This window comes from Cygnus atratus, chromosome 2 (genome assembly GCF_013377495.2).
Source record: "Cygnus atratus isolate AKBS03 ecotype Queensland, Australia chromosome 2, CAtr_DNAZoo_HiC_assembly, whole genome shotgun sequence".
Lineage (NCBI taxonomy): Eukaryota > Metazoa > Chordata > Aves > Anseriformes > Anatidae > Cygnus > Cygnus atratus.
In genome coordinates, this window is record NC_066363.1 from 107650412 (window position 1) to 107673411 (window position 23000).

Genomic DNA, 23000 nt, shown 5'->3' on the forward strand with positions numbered 1-23000 from the left:
GCTGTACGGCTGCATACAGAGAGTTGCAGTCAACAGCTCTATGCCAGTGTTGAGTGGTGTCCCAGAATACCTTTGGAACAAAAAATCTGTACATGAACTACACACTGTGTATTACTTTCCACTTCTGTTAGTCAGAAGTCAGTCAGTGAAGCATTTGAGATGAACGATGAACTCATACCTGGTGGGATGTTTTAGCGCTCCTAGAATCCAAGGGCAAAGTGTTAGTAGGAATACCTGCCCCTGTCTATTTCCTTCCTCTAATAAAGATATGTATACAAACAAACAAAACCTTTATTTTTTTACCTGAATTTTTATAGTGACCAGAGAAATTTTCAGCTTTCATGTCTCCTGTTAGAAAGCTTTGCACTCCGTGAGGTACCAAATATATACCTTCTAGTCTTTGAGTTTCATTAAAGTTTGTTTACAGCAAAGTTGGAGGTAAGTTTGTCCAAACTATGTTCTATTTAATAAACATTGAATGAGTGACAGGAAATTGAGTTGCGTTTAAAAAAAAAAATCTGATTAAATCCACAGCCCTTCTTTTCCATCATGCTGGTTGATGGTCATCTTGCAGTGCATATTAATGCTGGAGATAGAGCAAGTACTAAAAAAGTAATTCTTCAGTCTGCTAATGGAACGTACAGTGATGGACAAGAACACTCTCTCATCCTAATTCGGAATAAGAGGTACATATGACTGAAAGTTCTACCTGTGTAATTATTGTATGCCATTGTCAATTCACTGCACTCTCTGAGGAACTGCCTTTGCTTGATCATTAGGTGAAATAATCAAAGTTGTGTTTTTTCTGCTGTTAATGGAGGTGTTCTGTTTGATATGGTAATTGTATACAGCACACAGCCACGGATTAAATTGTATTTAAAAGCACTCAAAATCTCCAGACAGCTTGGGCCACTTGAGTGAAGATGCTAAATAGTATTAGAAAAAATACAGCTATCAAAATAACTTAGAAATATATCTATCAAAATAGCTTAGGAAGATACTCAACAAAACTCTACACGTTAAAAATTATCTACAGAAGGTCTTCTGTTTTTTTTTGTTTGTTTTGTTTTAGGCATTGAAAGGATTACCAAAGTTATGAAACCTTTATTCCTTAGAACAGGACATTTCTGAGGGTAAAAGGAATATTGTTGATTTGAATAAGAATGTCTGAGGCCCTTGTTGAATGTTTCTCTACTTTATCTTTTTAGGATCATAACTGTACAAGTGGACGAAAGTACCCCTTCAGAACTGAGGCTTGGTTCGTCAGCAGAAATGAGTCCCATGAATATTTCCAACTTCTACGCTGGTGGCATTCCACCAGGCGAGGGCTTCTTAGGGCTAAAAATGACTGGCTCCTTTCGTGGCTGTATCAGCAATCTTATTTTTAACAAGGAGTAAGTCAGAGTGGTAACTGCCACGTTTTGGAAAACTGTACAGTAATTAGTAATTGTAGTTTGTAATTGTTGTAATGAAATTACCCATTTGTCTGGTTTTTAACATGAGACAGGTATTATGCTAATGATCTGTTATCAAAACATGCAGAAAATTAATACTGAGTATTACCAGCTACATTTCCAAATAACATTAGTAATGTCTTTAACGTGTATATAGATAATGCACAAAATGCAACCCTCTACTGTAGTTTCATCTGCATACATAGATAAAATAGTCTTCCACAAATATTTTCTATTGTTATATGGACAGATTATTTGACTATTTTCAATCTTCTTGTGCCAGTATGCTGCTGCTTTTTTTTTTTCCTCCTTTTACTAGTGAAGACCTTGTAAAATACTCTCCTTGTGCTTGTAAAATGTAGGGATTTGGGATTTCACTTTCTAAAGTATTACTTTTTAAAACACAGACTTTTGGATTTCACCACTTCCATGAAGTATGAATATGTGGATATGGACAGCTGCTTTTTGTCAGAGAAGCCTAAACCAGCCATAAAGCTAGAAGACGTTGATATTCAACCTGAAGTTCAGGCTTTACCAGTTCCCCTGAGGCCTCTTACAGATTCAAAAAAAGTATGTATTACAACAAGTCTCTATTGCCTCTTCTAGGAAAGTACTCAGGTGAAAGCTGCATTTTAGCTTTGTGGAGAATCTTCAAAATATGGGCTGTATATATTTGCTTCTTCTATGGTATGTAGAGGGTCAACGAATGTGAATTTGAGTTGATTATTTCCTATGAAAAATTGCAATATAAACCTGTATAGCAGGTCTTTTGAAAGGGAAATGTAGTTAGGTTTATCATTGTTCAGGCAGCAACACTAAAAAGAAAAGTGGAGTGATAATCCCTCAGCAGAAGGACTTGACAGTAACTATTATCTTTAGTGTGTTCCTGCCAAAATGACACCATGCTGAGCTCTGCATTAGCTGTGCAATTTAGCATTCACATTTTCCTGGTCACACACATATAGTCTCTGCTCTGTGTCAAGGACAAGGTACAAACCATTATAGAGACACAGCGTCTGAATACAGCTTGCTTGGCACCTGTTTCCTCTCACACAGTCCCTGTTCCCAAGAGAGAAGGCAGCATTTCATCTCTCCTTCTGCAGCTGCACATCTTTATGATGAAGTGTTTCCAGAGCATCTTGAAATCATTTTTCTGTGGCAAAAGAAAGCAGGATTTTCTGCATTTCATACAACTGTGGCTATAAAAAGAAAAAAGCTGTCCTTCTTAGAGCTAAAGTATAGCTTTGGCTTGTGCTCTGTTACTCAGCTTTTTATTCCCTAAATCATAACAAAAATGTGCATCCTCACTAAGTGGGAAAATATTTCTACTAAGTCCATAAGATTTTCACTGAAATTCTACTCCATCTTCGAGCATTCGTTATCAAAAGGGCTATCAATTAAGAGAAAAGTGAATGAATACATTTCAAACTATAATCATTTCTCAATAGAAAAGGCCAGTGTTATCCATGAGACATAGCTTAATCATTACTACTAGTTATCTCTGAGACTAATGTTAGCTTGAAAGGATTAGGAGTTTAACTAATTGATGTTACACTCTGCTTTGTGGTTATCATGTGGCTCTGTTTTGTTTCTTATGAAGTTCAGCACGGGTGCACTGTCACCCAGCATTGCTGGCAAACAGCTGATACTGTTCTTAATGAAGTCCTTTCATTAACAGCTAGTATGTGCAAAAGATGAGCTGCCTGATCATGTTCAAGGTGCCCGTCAGTTTGGACTTGCCAAAGGCAGCCACTTGACACTGCTCTTCAATCAGTCTACTGTCAGGAAGAAGTGAGTATCTCCTGAATCATGCATGCACACCTGTGTTATCTTGTATTGAGCTACAAGAAGTAGGATGATGGTTTTCATGCAGAATTATGAGTTTTGAACATGGACCTTGCCTCAATTTCTGTGAGTTCCTCATGGAAGAAGGTATCACAACCACTGCATCATAATTAGTATGTCCCTAACACGTTTGTGATTGTGAGTTTATCATAGTTCTGCTTTTTTTTTTTTCCCTTCAGAATAAGAGCCCTATTGTACGTCTTGTAAGCATTTTGGATTTCCGTTTTCCATATTCAGACCTCAGCTGTTCCCTGCTTCTTTGGGTGATGCAGATAACACCTTGCCCTCTCCTCTGGATTTTCTGCAATTGTACCTTCTATGTCTGCTTTACTCCCCAGGCCACCAAAGAAGATAAGACTACTGAGAAGAACCACTCTTGAGACTTATCTGTGTTAGCCTTTCTTTGCCAGGCTCATTTGTTTGAGGCCCACAAAACACAGCCTGAAAGCCAATTGTGTATGCTTCTTTCAGCTTAGGAAGACCCTGTATGCAAAAAGAAAAGAACCTTTTTTCTTCTTAGCTACCAAATATAAGAACATTGCAGAGGGTTGAAGCTATGCAGTCCTAACCTGGTGTCTCCATAATAAACGCCTGCTCCATAAATAGCTTTTGGGGACCCAAAGTCTAGAACCTTTAAGCTTCCCTCTGTTCTTACTCTTCCCATTTATATTCCAGCAAGTCTGGCTAAAAGTAATGGAATTTGTTCCTTCCTTGGGGCAATGGGCAAGCCTGCAGTTGCAAACAGCTGAGCCCATCCCTCTTAAAACCAGCTCAGTGTGTGACAAATTCTTTTTGCAGGTACAGCACTGGTTTGTATTATGAAATACATTATAGGTCATGCTTTCATAGAATACAATGCAAATTCTACTTCTCTGGCCTTTGTAATAAAAAACGTCCTTTCTTAAAAATAAATTGGTTGAGGCTGTTCTCTGCCTCCAGAGAAGCTTTATATCAATGCAGAAAAAAGTATCTATCAGTAACACTGAATTTTTGTCGTCTAGACTTTCTGTCCAGCTGAATCTCAGAACCTTTGCCTCCAGTGGCCTGATTTACTACATGGCTCACCAGAACCAGGTTGATTATGCAGCCCTACAGCTTCATGGGGGACAGCTCTATTTCTCATTTGATCTAGGCAGAGGAAAAGCAGTAGCATTTCACCCTGCTGTTGTCAATGATGGAAAATGGCATACGGTAGGTAGTCACTGATCTTGTACTCCATTTTCTCTTCCCTGGTGTTACTTGGATGGCTTTCCACTTCCTTTCCTGTGCAATTTCTGTGTTGAAGGGCAAACAGGATTTAACCCAGTCATTAAACCATACAGATAACTGTATTCAAGTATAATTACTTCCATTTAAAATTCTCATTATGCATCGATTCCAGTAGACAATTACTGTCAAGTATCTCAGATTAAATAATCGGGAATAAAATAGTTCACCCATAGTGTATTAAGCACAGTAGTCATCTTCACTGGAGAAGAAACCAACAGAAAGGTTTAGAAACTCTGATCTTTTCCACAGAGAGCTTTCCATGCACTGTGCTACCAAAAACCTACAATTTACTGTGGGACAGAATGAAAAGGATTTGTGGGTGCACAGTTTCTCCTTTCTCCCACTTATCACTTTAATACCTGAGCACATCATAGGTGCTCACATCATGAGCACTTGAGCATATGGCTAGTGCGAATGGGGAAGCACTCTTTCCTTACCTTGGTTGATGCAACAAGAGAAAGGTAGATATTTGGAATAAACGGAAGTTGGAGCGAGACGACTTGGCCATAAGGAGAGTTTTGGGAGAAATTATAGCTATAGATTTCAGGTAATATGTAACATGCACGGCCTTCTGTACAGATGCCCTGCATTAGACTGTGTCAGCCCAGTACCTCTGAGCAACCCACTGACTGTTGGCTCTGGCTTTCTTTGCAAGAAATGTCTGTGATGTCTGCATAAGTTTTAAAAGCAACTCTCACCACACGAGTTTTCCTTAGGGCAGATGAGGATGACAATATTCATCCTTCTAAGCTTCCCTTTACTTGTCCGTATGTGGTGCCTTAACCCCAGGAAGTGGCTTCTCTGGGACAAGGTGATTGATGACACTGAATTTTCACCTTTCCCGAGTGCCTAGGGAATCAGCAGAGTTATTTCTATTTTTGTATATAAGCAGTAGAATAACAAACAGCAAAAACTACCATAAAGAAAGCAAACATTAACTTCTGTCAGAGAGAGATATCACAGATAAGCTCTGCTGCCTACCCTGAAGGGAAAAACACTCCGGGATTTACAGTTGCTTGTTTAAAATTAAATATACCTACATAAAACCTCATACTCACATTATCCCTTTATAAGAGATGAACAGGTGCTGTATGAGAGGTCTGCTGACCTACCTTTACTACAAATAGCATAAAAACATGAACCTTTTTCTGAGATTAAGGCTGTCACACCATTTCAAAGCTGAGGATGATTATTGCAGTAGTTGCACAATCAATTTAAGCTAGCATGCATTGCTGCCAAAATAAGTACTTTTTCTTTCTGTTCTGTCATGTGCTCATTATTACCACTGCTAGTACTTTATCCCCTTACCAACACAAATGTTCACGAAACCTCATGTTGAACCTGATTAGGATTCTGAGTGTGGCTACAGGTAACTGGGGAAGAGTAAATGGTTATCTGACTTCAAATCAATTACCTCATCTGCATGTGAGTAACTGTTTTAGTGCAAGGAAGGCACAGGGGCAGGAATGAACAAGATAGACAGGACTGGACAGCTTTTTGGTTGTAGCAAATTCATCACTGCACATCATAAAACTGCAGCATAGCTCTCCGAAGTGCACACTCCTAAGATGGCTCAGCTGGTGGGCAGGACAATCTTGCAGACTAGCACAGAACTCCACTTTTCAAACTCAGTTATGTACTCATATCCTAAAGCAATAGACCAGTCATTTTAAATATTAATTGTGAAGACATTGAAAAACTTGTGCAGACCAACACACAATCAGTGTAGGCCCTTGGGGAGGCAAGAAAGCAGTTTAGCTGCTTAGTTGCATTCTGAAATGCAACTCAGTCTCAGCGAATTTCAAGAGGGTGCCTCAGTATAGTATATCAAAGCAAACTAACCTTTAAAAATTGTCTTTCTTGCTTTTTTGGCAAACGATGACTAGGTGACTGATTCAGCTTACTGTTTTCATGCTCTCATTTTTTTTTCCAGATAAAGACAGAATACGCTAAAAGAAAAGGTATCATCATTGTGGATGGACATGAATTGGTAGCAGTCAGTGCCCTGGGAGATGGCAGCACTTTGGATGTGGAGGGAAAGCTCTACGTGGGAGGACTCCCCTTAGACTATGTGGCGAAGAATCTTGGGAATGTAAGAAGGTTTGAGGAGGGGCAAGGGCTGTTGTTGTCTGATAATAGGCAATATTAGAACGGGTGTACTGCATCAAACTCATTTGATGCAGTATCCTGTCTCCGAGGGGTGTGTGTGTGTGTGTGTGAAAACAACAAAGAAAGAAACAACAAAGAAAGTTATGACCCTTTACCAAATATAAATCTTTCCAGCTTTCTATGGCTTAGTGATTCTAGCTAGAGGTTCTAGCCTTGTGTTTTATTAATAGTTCTTAATGGATTTCTTCTACTATCAATCTCTTTGTTGAAAACAGATGAAGAATATAACGTGTTTAATACTAGAAGAGAAAAATATGACCTAGAACCTCAAAAACTTTAGTACCTAAATCCCTTAGATTCAACTAAGAACTGGGACTTAAATATCTGAAAGGCTGGGATTAGCTGCCTGAGAGTAAAGCATCCATGCTTTTAAAATGTATTTTTTTGTCACCTTCCTCCTTGTGCAACCCTTTATCTTAGGGGAGGAGTCTGGCATCAATAGCAGTATTTCTCAATTCCTACATGTACTTTCTTCACCCTTGCTTTCTAATTGCATAGTAGGGATAACAAATATTTTAATACTTTGAGTCTGCAATTGCTGAAAACAGTGATAGAGAGAAATTCAAATGAATCTTACTGCTGGATAGAACTCTGGTGATATGTACTTGCACAGTGTCTTAGAAAATCTTGATTTACATGTTAATTTGTTGAGATGTTTGAAATGTCTTTAACCATAGGGTATATCCCTGCTCGAATTCAAGCAAACGCAATTCTTTCTGTACATTATAAAGAGTGTATACCGTGTTCCTATACAATATTTGTTTTGCTTCCATAAGGCATTGTGTACATTTGAAACCTTATATAAATAAATATAATAACTAGAAATGTAATTATGTAAATATTTTAGATATTGATGTATTTTGTTGAGAGAATTTTTAATTTATGGTAACACCATGTAAATCACTAAAAGACCATAGGAGAAGTTTTTATTATGCATTAACTCTTGCATTTCAATATGCCTAGGTGACTCACAGTATTCCTGCCTGCATTGGCAGTATGACCATCAACAGTAAGCAATTGGACAAGGAGAGCCCTGTCTCTATCTTTGCTGTGAATAAATGCTACGTCACAGTGCAGGAAGGGACTTTCTTTGATGGAAGTGGTTTTGCTGCTCTTTGTAAGTATCATTAAATGGAAGTAGTACCTTATTGAATTAATGGTAATGAAAACATCCCGCTTTTAGGCCTTGCTGAAACTAAACGTAATTAATATGCCCTGCATATGTATTTCTAACTGAGTTGCTCAATCCATATGTCCACAAGTGGCCGTTTTTGCAAAGGGTGATCTTCCACACGTGAAGGACCTAATCATAGAATCCTAAAATGGCTCAGGTTGGAAAAGGAGGTGCCCCAGCCCTCTGACCATCTTTGTGTCCCTTCTCTGGGGCCCACTCTAACAGATCCACATCTTTCTGGTTCTGAGTGCTCCAGACCTGGATGCAGCACTCCAGTGCTAATGATTTGGGGGAAAGAAACAAACTATCTCTTTCTTCAGCAGCTAAGAATATCTATGTTCGTGATATTATGTTGAGGTCCGTAAAGTGAATTGAGACAAAAAAGATGTAGGGGAATTGTCAAATAATATGAAGCATTATATTAATTTGCACTCTTTACTGTTTCTGCAGCAAATGAGATAGAATATATTAAATCTACATGAATAAAAGAAAAAAATATTTGGAAATTTATCTTTTCCAAAATGTGAATTTTGACTTTGGACAAATTACTTTGGAAAAACTTTACAGAGTTTCTACAAGATCATATCCCAACAAACTAATTAACGTGCTTTTTAAGCCTTTTAGTGAACATATATGAATGCTACTTCGTACTGTGGTTTACAAATCTTTTATTAGAAGCTTATATCTCTTTTTCAGATAGAGAAGGTTACAAAGTCCGGTCTGATGTGAACATCACACTTGAGTTTCGTACAACAGCCATGAATGGTGTTCTCCTTGGGGTCAGCAGTGCTAAGGTTGATGCCATTGGACTGGAGATTGTAAATGGCAAGGTAGGCTGCCCTGTGCTGGCATACTCATTTCACAAGGCTTGCTTAAATGTGAGAGGCTTGAACCTTTTCCTTTTTAATTTTAATTTATGTTAACCTGCAGCCACTGTGACCTCCTGTACTAGATAATTTGTATGTTAGACTGAATATATTCCTGTCTTGCAGTTTAATGCTTTTTCTGCCATAGAGCTAAACTTGTCCTTATTAAGCATATTCTTGCATGTACAAAACACCCTGTTTTGTAATCTCTTCCTCAATATTCATGAGCAATACTCAGGGCAATTAATGCTAAATCCACTGGCCGTTATGTTCCATAAACCTTTTAACAATCAATACATAGTACACCACTCATCTCCTGCAGTAAAAAATGCATATTTGATTGCTCTTAAGTATTTTCTTTTTTCAGAAATAGCTCATTTTTTATTCAACGCTTCCTGGCAAGAGACAGCATTAAATATAACTGCTTCTGTGGGATGTACTTTCTCTGTTAATATTTACATATTAATCCTTACCACAGAGTTGAGGAAACATCTACTGCTTTGAAAAATAAAGTCATGAAAACAAATCAATACACGTATTGGCAATGATAAGTGCTTTCAGTTCATCCTCTTTCCCTTAGACTAGATACAGTGGATCATCTTTCAGATCTTAAGTCTCAGCTTCTCTGAGAAAAGGATTTGATTGTATTTGTAAGAAACATTGAAATCCCAAGTATACAAAGCTAAGCAACAGATCACTGCATGGATGGATCTAAGTCTATTAGATTTTTCAGATACTTCAGTAAGGATTCACACTCTATCTATCAAAGTAAACATTAGCTTTGCATAATTACCAAGCATTTATTAAAATGAAAATCTCTGCACCAGCATGATTTTATTTTTATCTAGAGAAATTAGTTCTTCTATTCTTACTTCATATCTTTCTTGGCATCTGGCTGTTTATACAGGTTTTATTCCATGTCAACAATGGAGCTGGCAGAATAACAGCTACGTATGAACCAGGAGTCACAAATGGTTTATGTGATGGAAAATGGCACAGGCTTCAAGCAAACAAAAGCAAACATCGTATTTCACTGATAATTGATGGGAATTTGGTTCAAACTGATAATCCCTACGTTCAGTCAACATCTGCAGACACAAACAATCCCGTTTATGTTGGAGGTTATCCTGGTAGGTACAATAATATTTCTTTTTCCTACTCTCCCTCCTGTGTGCTCGCGCTCTCATAAGAACTGGCTCCCCCAACCCCTCTCGCTCAGAGTCATAAAGTTCATGATTGAGTTATAAAACATACTTACCATTTTTCACATTGTCAATGAGGTCACAGCATATTAATATTTGTGTGTTCTATCTTTGTGGAGGAATGCATTTAGCTGTTGTGTGTGTTGGCTAGATCAGCTGAATCATTTTACTTTCCTACACAAACCGACTCCTTAGTTCATGAGAAGGATTTCCTACATGTGGCTTGTCTTTCAGTCTCTCTCAGGATTAACATCCTTCCTGTGTATGTTCATATTTGGTTCTATTACAGCCAAATTCATATTAAGGCTTCCCTTTACTTTCATCTAAGTAAGGTTTCTACAGTGCTTTTATCTGCTTTATTTTTTGCTAATGTTCAATGTCAGGGGCTGTGCAGGCAGAAGCCAAATTGAAGCAGATGCACATATATCTCCCTCAATCTGTGTGTGTTTCCTTCTGAATTAACTGCTTGTCAGTCATAGTATGATGGTAATATAAAAAGATAGTAACACAAAAAATATATAATTGAAATATCTTTGAATAGTGTAACTCATTAGCTGATAATTTGAGCCAGAATAAGTTATTCATTAAGAGGGTTGAATTTGGATGATCATGAGCTTAACCTTCTTGTAGGCATATACAAATACATTTATTTATAGCCTTTTAAGTATCACATCGTTACTAAGTAGGCTTTGTATTGTTTTTAATATTCTGTACCTTTAAACATAGCATCAAATGCCCATCAAAACAGCTGTTTCAGTTTATCAGTCGAGATCTTTCCATTTGTGTGAAAACAGAGTGATGAAATCTGAAGGGCAAACTCAGCCTTTAAATATTTGGAAAGCTTTAGGGATAACAGCTTAAAACGTTACAGAGCATTCAGTTGGACAAGGTTTTGGTTCTTTATGAAAAATGAATTAATGGTAATTAACTGGATCTTAATTAGTATAGGTCTTATAGAGTGAATTTAGTGTAGAGTGAAATTTTTCACAGGTTGTATAGAAAAAAAGAGTTGAACTCTGTACCACGTCTTATTTGCAAAGGGAATCCATGACGGCGTACAGCTCAGCTGTTGCTTTATATTCTGTCAGCTACAATTTTTACTCGGAAGACACATGTAAAATGGCTTTCTCCTCTCTTTTCCCCACTCTTATCTCCTGTTGTCCCCTGAGGCGATTTATTCCTGCATAAGTTGTCCCAGTGCATGGCTCATGCTTGAAGGCAGCAATGCCCATCCATGGTGGGATGTCTGAGATCATCCAAATGTGAATGGAACTTGGTGCTCCTCAGTTTTTATTTTTCTGTCTCGTTTGGGAGGGATGGGAAGCGATTAAATAGTAACCTGGATCTTTGTTGTTGTTTCAGTTCATTGGAGATATGTTCTACATATTTGATATTTGTTTTCAGGTGATGTGAAGCAAAACTGTCTCACGAGCAAGAGCTCATTCCATGGCTGTTTGAGGAACCTCGTGATGAACAAGGGCCAACAGACAGAATTGTTTGACTTCAGCAAAGCTTTTGACCTGCGTGGAGTCTTTCCTCATTCCTGCCCTGGGGCTGAGCACTGAACAGCAGCAAAGCCGGTCTGGATTAGAGAGTGTTAATTTTTTGTTTGTTTGTTGATCTGTTATTTTTCATTCTCATTTTGTAATGAAAAGAAGGTTTTGGTGAGAACCTGCATCTCTTTGATTTTTTTCTGGTTGTTTCCAACTCAGGTCATCTTTTTTAGTAAAAAGCTCTATGTCTGAATTTTAACTAGAATTTTTCTAAACAACAAATACCTCTACTACAATGTTAATGGCATTAATTGGGTATTTTTCTTTTGGGAATTTTTATTAATCAGTGTTTACAATCTGTGTTCTCTTGATTACTTGACAGTATTTCATTTTATTGTGTCTTGGTCATTTTATAAACTGGTAATAATGTTGGATCATGTAATAAAACTACAATAAACTGCATTATTTCATGTAGCTCAGCAATCCATATATTTCAATTAGAAGAAAATGGGCTGTAAAGTTATGAAGTGAAAAGTACAAGTGCCAGCAGAGGGAGCAGGAGACTGGCATAATTTTGAAGGTATCAAATTCAGAGTATAATGAATAGAATTTTCTTCTTTATAGTTTATATGGTAACCCTGATCCCTTTTCCTCCTGCTTAATATCCAGTCCTGTCCCCCATTAGCCACGTTATCTTAGGTGGATCAGCTGCAGGACAAGCAGCAACTCCCCAGCACAAAGAAGCATGTGAAATACTGTGCTGGTGAAGAAACCATTGGGATCTGGTTTGGCAACAACTGCGTATTTTGGTAAAGAGAACTAATGCATCTTTCTTGGGAAAACAGTATTTCTTACAGGATGAAAGGGAACACCTTCCATGCCCTAATTAACAGGCCAGACAGCAGTTCTCTCTCTCTTTTCTTATTGTGCCTGTGTCTTTTTCTAAAATGACACTTCCATTGCATACACTTCCTCAAGTATACCTTGGGGGCTACACACTGAATCTGACTCAAGTAAGAATGTGTACTCATCAACTGACTGGATCACTGACCAGTGGTGAAACATGTCTGGTACTTACACATGCGTCTATAATAAATGTAGTTCTTTACAAGTCACTTCCCTCTCCTTTTTGTCTTTGAACCAGCAGAGTTTTTGTCTGTGCCTCATAATTTTGTTTGTCTTTTTCCATGCATGTTTACAGTTCCTTCCAATGTCAATATTGCTCTACTTATTTTACGGTAGTTTTAAAAAAATACTATCTCCAATGAAACCTAGAGTACTTTGTTGCTGATTACAATGAGGCAAAATTATAAGTACTGTCATTTTGTTTTGTGCATTGGAGTAGTCCAAGAGAAAAGCTCCTGAAGCAAAAGTGCTCCACTTAAGCAAATGTGGCAGAATGTGGTCTTGTATATTTCTGTGTACTTGTTCAGGTGGTATACCAACGGAATTGCCTTTGAGACAGATTCACCACACCTTTTTGCAATTTCTGTCACCTGCTTCCATCAGAAAACCACGTGTTTCACTTTGAAGAAATTTTTTGTTATTGCTTTTATTTTTGACATGAATACAATACAATGGACACAATCTGCTGTACAAATACACTAATACGTGGGCTTACTTCAACAAAACACTTAACATTATAATGAGGAGTTTAAGGGAAACATACATGCAAACATTTTGCTTTGATTAGTGGCATTGTATTATTTTCCAGAGAAGATACACATTACTGGAACGCAATTCAAAATAAAAACTGAAACAGTGTGTTTGTATTTGTTGCCTGTTAACCCCAGGATGTGATCAAATAAGGTTCACATTACAAGCAGTAATTGAGGCAACATGGTTTGGATGAAGTTTAATCCATATCCTCAAATATGTCTTTTAACGTATATTTTTAGATAACTTCAAAATATTGCCCCTTATAAGGAGGAGCATTTTATTTATGTAAAAGAATAATGGAGAGGTGAAATTAATAATAGAAAGCTTTGGAATATTAAACTTCTAAGCCAAAATGTTTTTCCTGGAAAATGGAGAGTGAGGTAGTTTTTATTATATATAGACACAGACACATTTGCACACACTCACACATTAGCTGAATAAACAGGTTAGAACATTCTACTCTGTTTCTGATACCTATTTCTTGCAATACTCTCACTGTATGTGTTGATATGCAAAATGTTGTCTTTGTAGAACCATAGAATATATAAATTGGAGTATATAAATGGTTCAGGCATCTTTGGAGTTTTTTGAACAAGTCTCTCCCTTCTTGCTACCACTTTCTTATTAATTGCTTTCAACATACTTTGTTTTGACTTCAACTGCTGTAAAGAGGAGCAAAATTCCAGATACCTCTGCTAGCATTTTGAAATCTAATGCCTCAAGTTTAAACCTCACATTTAAAAATATTGGTGAGATTGTTCACTTTGTCTGCTGCATATTAATTCAAGTTAGTGTACCACAACAACACAAAACAACTTAATGTGTAACAGTATTAACCACAGTACACATGGGTCATTAGGTCCATTTGTATTAAAAAAAAAAAAAAAAAAAAACATTCTGTTTCAGAGACAGCAGGTATTTGGCCACATTGTAGTAGTCTGGGCACTGTATGTAGAATCTAGTTCATCTGCTAACATGCATGTCTTATAAAGTTATAGGCAACTTTAAAGTTGTGTGAAACAACTGTTTGCAGAATGGATTTCATTACATCAGATTTGGCTTTTCTAAGTTGCAAAGTGGTAAAAGGTGAAAGTATTTTAATAACCCTTTCTATCCCATGCAGAGTACAATGAGATTTGGGAAACCACTTTGATGGAGTCCTCAATTCAGGGTCCAGAAGTAAGTTGCTGAGTAAGTTACAGCCTGAACATAGGTGCTCTGTACCTTTCTTTCCCTTGCATAGCTATTGAGAATACAGGCTGAAGGGAGTGGGCAAGACGGTGAAAGTCAATGTGTTTGAAAGTACTGTAGAAAGAGTTATCTTGTTTGCTATGACATTTCAAATTCTCTAGTTAATGTTCAGGCTTTCTGTATAGTCATAAAAGCTCTTTCGTTGGCTATAAATACAATGATGCTTAGCATTTCTATTATGCATTTTGTATTCAAAGCACTTTCCACATAAAATCCCTTTGCTGAGTTTGTCCTTCCTAAATGGATGTTTATAACTCCTGCTCTGCTCATGGAGTTCGGCTGAGAGCAGCATTTAACTCCAACTAATTCTCACATTACCTTTACAAGGAAAGTACTAGTCCTGTTTTACAGCTAAAAAAGGAGGGCAGCATAGCAGAAGGAATTCTCCATGGCCACAGAGGGAACTAAAGGAAATCAAGAACAAAGCACGTGACAAAGCATTAATGCTGAGTTCTACAAGCAAACCACAGATCTCCTCTCTCTCATATATTTAAAATAAATAGTTGTCAAAATAAGCAGTGCATGTTATAATACAATGGTCCTGGTCTAAGCCTGGCTGCAACTATGCACCCATTAGTGTTATGAAAAACAAAAATTAGAAATATAAAAATTACACTGTGTTTTAAAGTAAACAAAAAATAATGTTGCTAAATTTTATCATTTTTAATCTCAAGAAAGAAAAACAGAAAGGCAGGATCTGCCCTCTGTAGACATTATTGTTGCTGGTAAAATTACAGATTAGTTGTTGACTTCTTCCACTGAACACTGACAAAGAAAGTTAACTATGGGAGGACACAATTAACTTTGAACCGGAAGTAGGATTTCTTAAGTGTGAAAATCATCATCACAGAGCTTCAGCAGATCATCACAAGTTGCAGGCTTTCTCTGTAGGACAATGTACTTTATGTTCACCTGGAAAACCTGTTTCAGAAAGCTTTTACATTGGTACCTGGTAACTGGAGCACCAGCTTCTGTCTCATCTGTGTGTCCAGATGATGAACAAGACCTACTGATCACACTGTGGGTGAACTCATTGTGCAATATGTTAATTAATGTGATGACGGGGACATTGCGGTGTCCCTGAAGGTGTTGGTTGAAGGTGTTAGTTCCCACTTTCTTTCTAAGACAAAGATGAAAAAATACTTTCTCTTTTACGGAACCTTGTGATTTTCCTACTTGACAAACATGCTTTGATTATATAAAGTGTAGCCCAGAGCCAGATGATTAGGTGAGGAAGGATGCTCACTCACCCTTGTGACTGGCTGCCAACCATCCTGTCTTATATTTGCTGTGCTGAACTTTCAAGGCAGTTGCAGCCCCTGTTCTCTTGTCATCCTATGTATTTTCATAGACTGCATGCAACCTGTAAAAGTAGCTGCAGTTTGCTATGTATTTGTAAAAACCCTAGCATAACTGGGCCTAGTCTGGCTGTGGTCTTAAGGGCTTAGTATGCAAATGTTAAATAAGTCTTAAATCCCTCTGCTCATTGGAAGCTCTTTTTCTTCTCCATGCTGTGTTACACAAGGTCTGGAAAAAGATTCTTCTTCTCAATGCAGCTGAATAGTATAAAAATTGCTTACACATCGAAGCTAAAATAAACAAAAGAAACATAATTAGATTACAAATTAAGAAACTATAATGTTTAACGAAAAAGATGGCGTCAGTAAGTGGCACCATTAACACATAACTCATAGTGTGGCATTACACAGACTTTAATCTGAGTGTATCAAGTAAAAGATGGAGCCAGGGGATGTGCCCCTTCTCACTTAGTATTCATCTCCTGAAGCTTGTGTGTCTGACAGAGGAAGGACGGAGAAAATGTTTTGTGGCGCTACTAATGCACGCAGTAATGAGATCCAGACAGACGATTTCAGAAGACTGATAGTAATATATACAGTGGTACATACGTAAAGCAGTATAGCTGTCTACACAGTAGTTCTCCCCCTTGCTTCCTTCCCTCCCTCCCCCAGCACCATGTACTCATGAGGAGTGATTGAGAGATGTAAATATTGCAGTAATGCACAGTGCACAGGTTTACTTTCAGCAGAAAGGTTTGATTTTATCACGCAGCTATGTCTTGGCACTGCTGCTGGTCAAGCTCCTCTGTTCCATGCTTGACAGAGTCCTTCTTCTTGAATGTGATGCTTCTGTGTTATGCTGTGGTCGGTAGTGTTTCATGCATCCTCAGATGCCACTGAATGCTTTCTTTCCAAAGATCCTTGTTCTATTGCCAAGTCAGGAAACGAACAACTCCATATGCGACAGGTTGTTTTCAGTGCTTCCGTACCTTGGTCTGTCCACCTCAACTCCTGGGCCAACTGGCACAAGCACAATCCATATGAAAGCTTAACTGATGTGTTAATGTCAAATTGGCCACAAACTGGAGTGACAATTCTTATACCAAAAGTAGTATATGATCAACATCAGTTGGACAGTGTGGTAGGAAGGAATAATACCCTGTAGAAAGCTACCATTTTGTTTTCATCTCTGGCAAGAGGCAAGAGCTTCTGAAAATGACAGGCATCACAGTTGTCCATTTGGCCTTTGTCCAGTACACTGCAGCTTTGGGCTTCAGCTTGCTTTTGGTTTTATCACCCATTCCGCCTGAGGATTTGCACGGTAAACATCTAACATGTATGCATCCGGATCCAAACAGTGCTGACCTGAAACAAAAGTTGACAGCTGTGAATTGTATCATGTTTTGAGTGCATTTAGTGAATGGGATAGAGCTATGTTAAAATGTCCTTGAATGCATCTCTGATGTTCACATAGTGAGTTTTGTGTGTCAAGCTAATGTATTCTGGCTACAGATAGGGGCCTTGCTAAATGTGCCAGTGATTTACTCGGTGAGATTCGTAATCCACTTCCAGGCGGGATGCCTTGCATTACACTGAGTTATGGATGAGGCATTTAGTCAAATGTTAAACAAATATTATGGTTTCTCTATAACTATTAACAACACTATTACAGCAAGTGCCACAGTATATATATACTTTTTTTCATTGGATGTACTGGACTGGAATTACACCTCTCTAACTCTCTAGTTTCTGTGCTATTTTTAAATGCTGAAAAAGCAACTCTGTAAACCATGTGTTCCCATCCATGTAGGAACTCACAAAGACAAATACAGACTATAGCAAGGTTTCTGGCAGTTGCTGTTTTTCTGTTTAAAAAAAAATAAAAAAAAATGGTCTTTTAAGTCTGGCAGTTTGAAGGTTGCATTAGGTGGTGACTGGGAATTGGCTGGCTGGGGAGTCCCTGCTGCCTTTGCCACAATTTGCCTTTCACACCAAAAGAGGCATTTGGTGCTCGTTAATTGAATAATAAGGCAATAAATGCTTGAGTTAAGTTGATTTGTTGGATTACATTGGATTTATGCTGGGTTATGAAGCCATTTAACTGGTGAGGTTACGTTGCTGTGACACAAATGATGATGGTAAAATTTTTGTCCAGTTACTTATGTTGCTAGGGTCCTAATGATTTTACTCAAGTGAAAGGAATATAAATGAATTGATGGAATAAGGTTCCCTGGAACATCTAGGATTATATTAAAAACAAAACAAAACAAAACCATATAAATTAAATGTCTGGATTTTTTTGCAAGAACATTTTGGAATACTTAGGATTGTTTCAAAAGGTCTTTAGCATCTCTGTTAGGATCTCTTGGTCATCCTGTTTACCCAGCCAAAACAAACCAGTATTCAAATTAAGCTTTGTATGAGCATAGCAATAATAAAGACTTTGGTTCTTGACTGCTGTTGAAATAAGTCTGTGGTGTTCTGTAATAATTTTACAGAAACTGTTTAGAGCTGAACCTAGAAGTAATGAGTCTCATCAGACAACTGATAAAAGACTCAGATCATTCAGAATTTCAGGATGTATGGAGAGGGAGTCACGATTTGCAATATCAAATTAAAATCTGGTTTTTGACCTTTTTTTTTTGTGCGTTTGGCAAACCACTGTTGTTATTACAAAAATGTCACTGCATGAAACACAAGAAAAAAAAATCATTACTGCAAGGTATTCATAATATTAATAAAGCACATGTATTAATACAAATATATTACATACATATAGGCAGGGGCTGAATTCTCCATTCCGTGTTTATATTTTGGGAGGTTAACACTTACACACAGTGAGGAAGAAACAGAAATATGTTTTAGGAAAAGAAGTAAGAGTGAGGTAGAATGTGTTCACAAGAGGAAGATCAAGAATCTCTTAACCATGGAAAAATGCCCAATTGTGAGTATGAGAGAGGTAAATGAAAGGTCAGATGAATTTGGCAGGACTACAGCGGTCGTAAGGAGTCCTGCTGAGATCTTGCCGTCAGGTCACTCTATCCTGCAGGGTGCCCCTCCAGTCATGCTGGAGTCAGCAGGCATCATTAGATTGATTTTAACAACTGTGGATCAGACACCTTTCCTGCAGATGGACTGGAGGGCAGGAAAGACCCAGCTGTGTGAAAACAGCACTGACTTGAGGTGTTTTAGGAGGCTGAGGACATTCAGAGTTCAATCTGCAAATAGGAGACCTACCTATGTTTCCTCCAACTTCATGTAAACTTTGGATCTGGCCTCTCATGTTCTGTGAAGATCCATGGCTAGGAGAGAAAAAAAGGTTCAGTTTGCTTTTTGTGTTATAACTTCTGCCCTATCAACCATCATCTATATTAAGCAGAAAATTGATATTTTTTTTCCCTCCTCTGATGAATTTACTCATCAAAAGCAAGGACTTCTACCAAACAGAGCAGAATATATCTGCTGCAGAGGCAGTTTACTATGTCACAGTTAACTAAGCTTTCTATTATACTGTTTATTATTTATTTAAAGAATAGAATTATGTGATAACATTGGAAGATTCTGCAGGAAAGGCTTTCAAACACAATTTGCCATTTCCCATAGCTGCTAACAATTACTACTTTACAGAAATAAAATCATCAACATTTTATGGGCAGACAATCTCTTTGTATTCTTTATGCGGAAAGCCTATATAATATATGTTTCTGGTGGTGGCATAACAGAGGGCAGATTGATTCTGTGTGGGAGCCAATTATTAAGTAAACTATAAAGAATAAAATCAGTGGTTAAATTTTCTTTGACGGATGTAACCATGAATTAGCAATTTTAGAATATAAAAAGAATTCTTGTAACACAATGAGTCTCTGAAAAGGGGACAATCTATTTGTTAATGGTTCTGGCATTACTGTTCAGGAAAAACAAAATGTTCTGTTTTACCCACCTGTTTTCACAATGGAATCGAGCCAGGATGTCTTTGGCTTTTGTTTGGCTGTTGAGTTGAATTGCCATAGAGACTTTTGAATGCAGTGGTGCATAAACTCTTATCACCCCCTCGGGTATGTCAGACTGCAGGTATGGGGGAAAAGTGACAGCTCCCTAAAGTGAATATTCAGTAGAGTAAGTCTAAGGCACATGTTACTGTAACTCCAATCAGAAGTAGTTCTGCAGCTCTTTTGAGGTTGCTTGCAAAAATCACAGGCATAGATTCACTTAATTATCCAAAAAAAAATTTATAATCATATAATTGCACATTTATAGATACAGTATGGTAAGGTACAACACAAAGACAAAAACTCCTTGGCAAACATCACAGAAGTGCATGCAGAATAAAGTACAGCCCTTGAATTTTAATTGCTTGCAATAATAGTTTGAGTCAAGTTGTTATCTGAGATTTTTAAAGTTATTCTTTTAACATTGTTCAGTGGACCAACAGCTTATTTAAAAATATATAAAAATGTATAGGAATGCCTGCTCTTCCCTTAAAAGATGAAATTCTCTCAATGCATGAAGATCCAGTCTGTTTCCACCTTCTAGAGCTTCAGCTACATCGAAGCTTACGTACAGTAAAATATTGAAGTACCATATGGTTTCCGTTAATTTGCAATTTGACCTTGTGTAGGGTTCAAACAATCATCTATGAAGTTTATGCACTCTTCCATGATTAATGGCAGATAAATCAATTAGCAAGGTTTGCATTCCAGTGCTAATCCAGTTAATACCATGCTGAGCAGAGCACAATAGTCTCTCCAGTTTCTGCTGCTGTGTAATTTAGGACATCTGAGACCTGGGGTTTCTGTTAAGTGCTCTCAAAATTCAACTCAGTTATCCAAACAGAGTTTGCTTCCAATTCACCCTTCATATTTCAGCTACCTGCCATGGCTAGTCTCCTTTTTATTAGATGCAAAACCAATTACTACAATCAATGATCTCGTCTTTCCAAAGGTGTGGGGCTACAGTAATGCACTTTCCTTAGAAGCTCTCATTGTGCTCGCTCCAGAGTGAGGACGGTTTTGGCACAGAGTAACCTAGACCTCTTTTTTAAACAAATACTTATGTCTGTATCTGCATCATAAATGTATATCCTCCCCACAGCACATTTCAGACAGTGCCAGCAAATGAATTCTCCAAAAAGCTGAATTAGCATGTATTCACCATTCACACATATCCTCTATTTCTATTTTTTTACAAATGCTCCCTTCTGCAATTTCTCTGTTGTCTGTGTTAGGTGGTTTATTCTCTATTTCTCACAATCTCTTAATACCACTCCTTCCTACTTAGTCATCTCTTTTTTCCTTCCAGCCTATTCTCTGATATCTGTAGGGGCCTCAACCAGTTCCTTGATTACTCCTCTTGTAATTCACCTATCTCCATTCTTTTAAATCACCATGAAAGAATGTAAAGGCCTCTGTTTTGGTTGCCAAAGGTAGTTACTACATGGTGGTACCACACGAAAGCTGCTATAGGGACTGCATATGTTGCACAGATGTGTACAACTTGCCATGTTGCCTGGTTTATATGTTACACTTAACACGTATGTTCATCTGAGGTGTCTGTTGAAGTAGTGTTCCTCAAGTAAGTTCTTAAACTCTACATCCAGTTGGTGGAGAAAAGCTGGTGGCTTTAAGACAACCAGAGGAAGATCTTTGTATCAGACTTTCCTAAGCCTGAACTGGACCTGGAGCTCTGGAAGTCCTCCAAGGTATCCACCTCTCTCCTCTGACTATCTGGTGAATAGAGACCTGAGAACTACTTCATCAGATGCTTAAAATTTAGACCTAGTTTTGGTGTCTATGTAGGGCAAACTGGATTTTCTTTCTGCTTAGGAAGTTAGTGCAAAGCTGTAAAACCAAAGCTTGCAAGGAGAATATCGAGTGTTCTGGGCCAGAGCATGGGTAAGTGCAACTACTAATATGGACCATCATATTATCCAACTATAGATCCATGCATTTATAGAATATCTACAGGTCTGTAAAGGACCATCTACATATGATCATTTTCTTATAAAACGTATAAAAACATCACGTGTATAACAGTTTATAACTTGGAAATTTCAGAAATCATTCTGTGTGCATTGCCTTTTCTCAATCAATCCCCAGTGTTTTGTCTTATCAAAATATTGGGATGGGAAGCACATCTTTCAAGATAGCTCCCAAATCACAGAATCAGAGAATGTTATGGATTGGAATCAGCTTATTTGTATGGCAAAATATACAAGCTGTTGTCTGACTGGAAAGTTAAAGGACTTTCTATTTTAAAGGTTTGTATAAAACCCACTATTCTAACACCTTCACTCATACTGGTTTTCTCTATTAAAATACACTTGATTTACATATAGTTAAAGAATTTATCTACTACATTGACCACAATTTCTTGAGAGCAAGTTCCTTGATGTATGAGGAACTGCATAGGCAAATAATAATGTTGACAATCACTACTATGGTGAAGAGAGCATATATGACAATAGAGATGCAATAAGCAAACTTAAGTCAGCCACTTAGAAAGGGCAAAGGGGTGGATTATGTAGATTCGGCAGAGTTAAGGAGAAAGGCAGAATGAAGGTCTGATGTTGGTCTAACTCATCCCAGATGGCAGCACTTAGAATAGAAATAAAACTTGAAGACATATTTGAAGAAGCAGTAGCTTTATAACACCTCTATAGGAATTTCCTCCCCACACCCCAGAAGCTTTTATGAGATAACAGAGGAGGGATGTTAGTTAAAGCTGACATTTGGATATGTTACATTTTTATCACACCTCTGGTCTTTCAGGTCTCTCCCGCTCCATGGTCTTTCTCCTCAGAAGTTTTCTCACTCCTTTGTCAAACATCAGCTGCCTCTTGCTGTTGTTTATTGCTGCCTCATTCATTTTTCTCACTTGGGAAATCAGGAAGGATGGGACCTAAAGGGAGGAAAACAGAGCTGAGAATAAACAGTTGATTTTCCCCCTCCTAAAATTGGTGTTTGGTCTTCAAAAAGTTATCAAATTTCATGCATCAGAAGCTTTATTTATCACCGCAAGATACATGGGTTTAGCAGCTCCCTCTAACAACCCACCTTTGGTAGTTCATCTTTCATTCCATATCAATCTTTTTAGTGATGTTTGCCATGGTAGGAACTTTACTAGGAAGCTGCCTTTGCAATCTACATCATAACTTCCCTTTTTCACGAGGAAAAGAGTTAAGACTGTCATCATCTTCACACCAACTTTCAGAAGTCTAGCAAGTAGTATACACTTTTGGCCCATATTTTGATAGACTAGACTTTAAACGGCCATTTCATTTGATTCAAGTGTAGATATCTCACCTAGGCATCTAGATTAAAT

The 23000-nt window shown here is 37.7% G+C and overlaps 2 protein-coding genes across 5 annotated transcripts in view; one reads left to right on the plus strand and one right to left on the minus strand.

The window, feature by feature from the left end:
- LAMA1 (laminin subunit alpha 1) overlaps positions 1–11945 on the plus strand; it is a 98198-nt gene extending 86253 nt beyond the window's left edge. Inside the window, exons 54-63 of the mRNA XM_050708774.1 lie at positions 535–686; positions 1209–1394; positions 1862–2024; positions 3133–3245; positions 4301–4490; positions 6502–6660; positions 7701–7854; positions 8608–8741; positions 9685–9907; positions 11384–11945. Of these exons, the coding sequence (XP_050564731.1) occupies positions 535–686; positions 1209–1394; positions 1862–2024; positions 3133–3245; positions 4301–4490; positions 6502–6660; positions 7701–7854; positions 8608–8741; positions 9685–9907; positions 11384–11544 (1635 nt within the window). The 3' untranslated portion in view covers positions 11545–11945. The remainder of the gene's footprint in view (positions 1–534; positions 687–1208; positions 1395–1861; positions 2025–3132; positions 3246–4300; positions 4491–6501; positions 6661–7700; positions 7855–8607; positions 8742–9684; positions 9908–11383) is intronic.
- A 1050-nt stretch (positions 11946–12995) lies between these two features.
- The window catches only part of ARHGAP28 (Rho GTPase activating protein 28), a 79444-nt gene continuing 69439 nt past the window's right edge, over positions 12996–23000 (minus strand). For 3 of the 4 annotated variants that reach the window (XM_050708531.1, XM_050708533.1, XM_050708532.1), the window contains 4 exons: positions 22434–22577; positions 19621–19775; positions 18918–18982; positions 13003–17045 (listed from right to left, as the gene is read on the minus strand). In XM_050708531.1, the coding sequence (XP_050564488.1) occupies positions 16954–17045; positions 18918–18982; positions 19621–19775; positions 22434–22577 (456 nt within the window). In that variant the 3' untranslated portion in view covers positions 13003–16953. Of the gene's footprint in view, positions 17046–18917; positions 18983–19620; positions 19776–22433; positions 22578–23000 lie in introns of all 4 variants that reach the window. The other variant, XM_035564114.2, reaches the window with a different exon arrangement.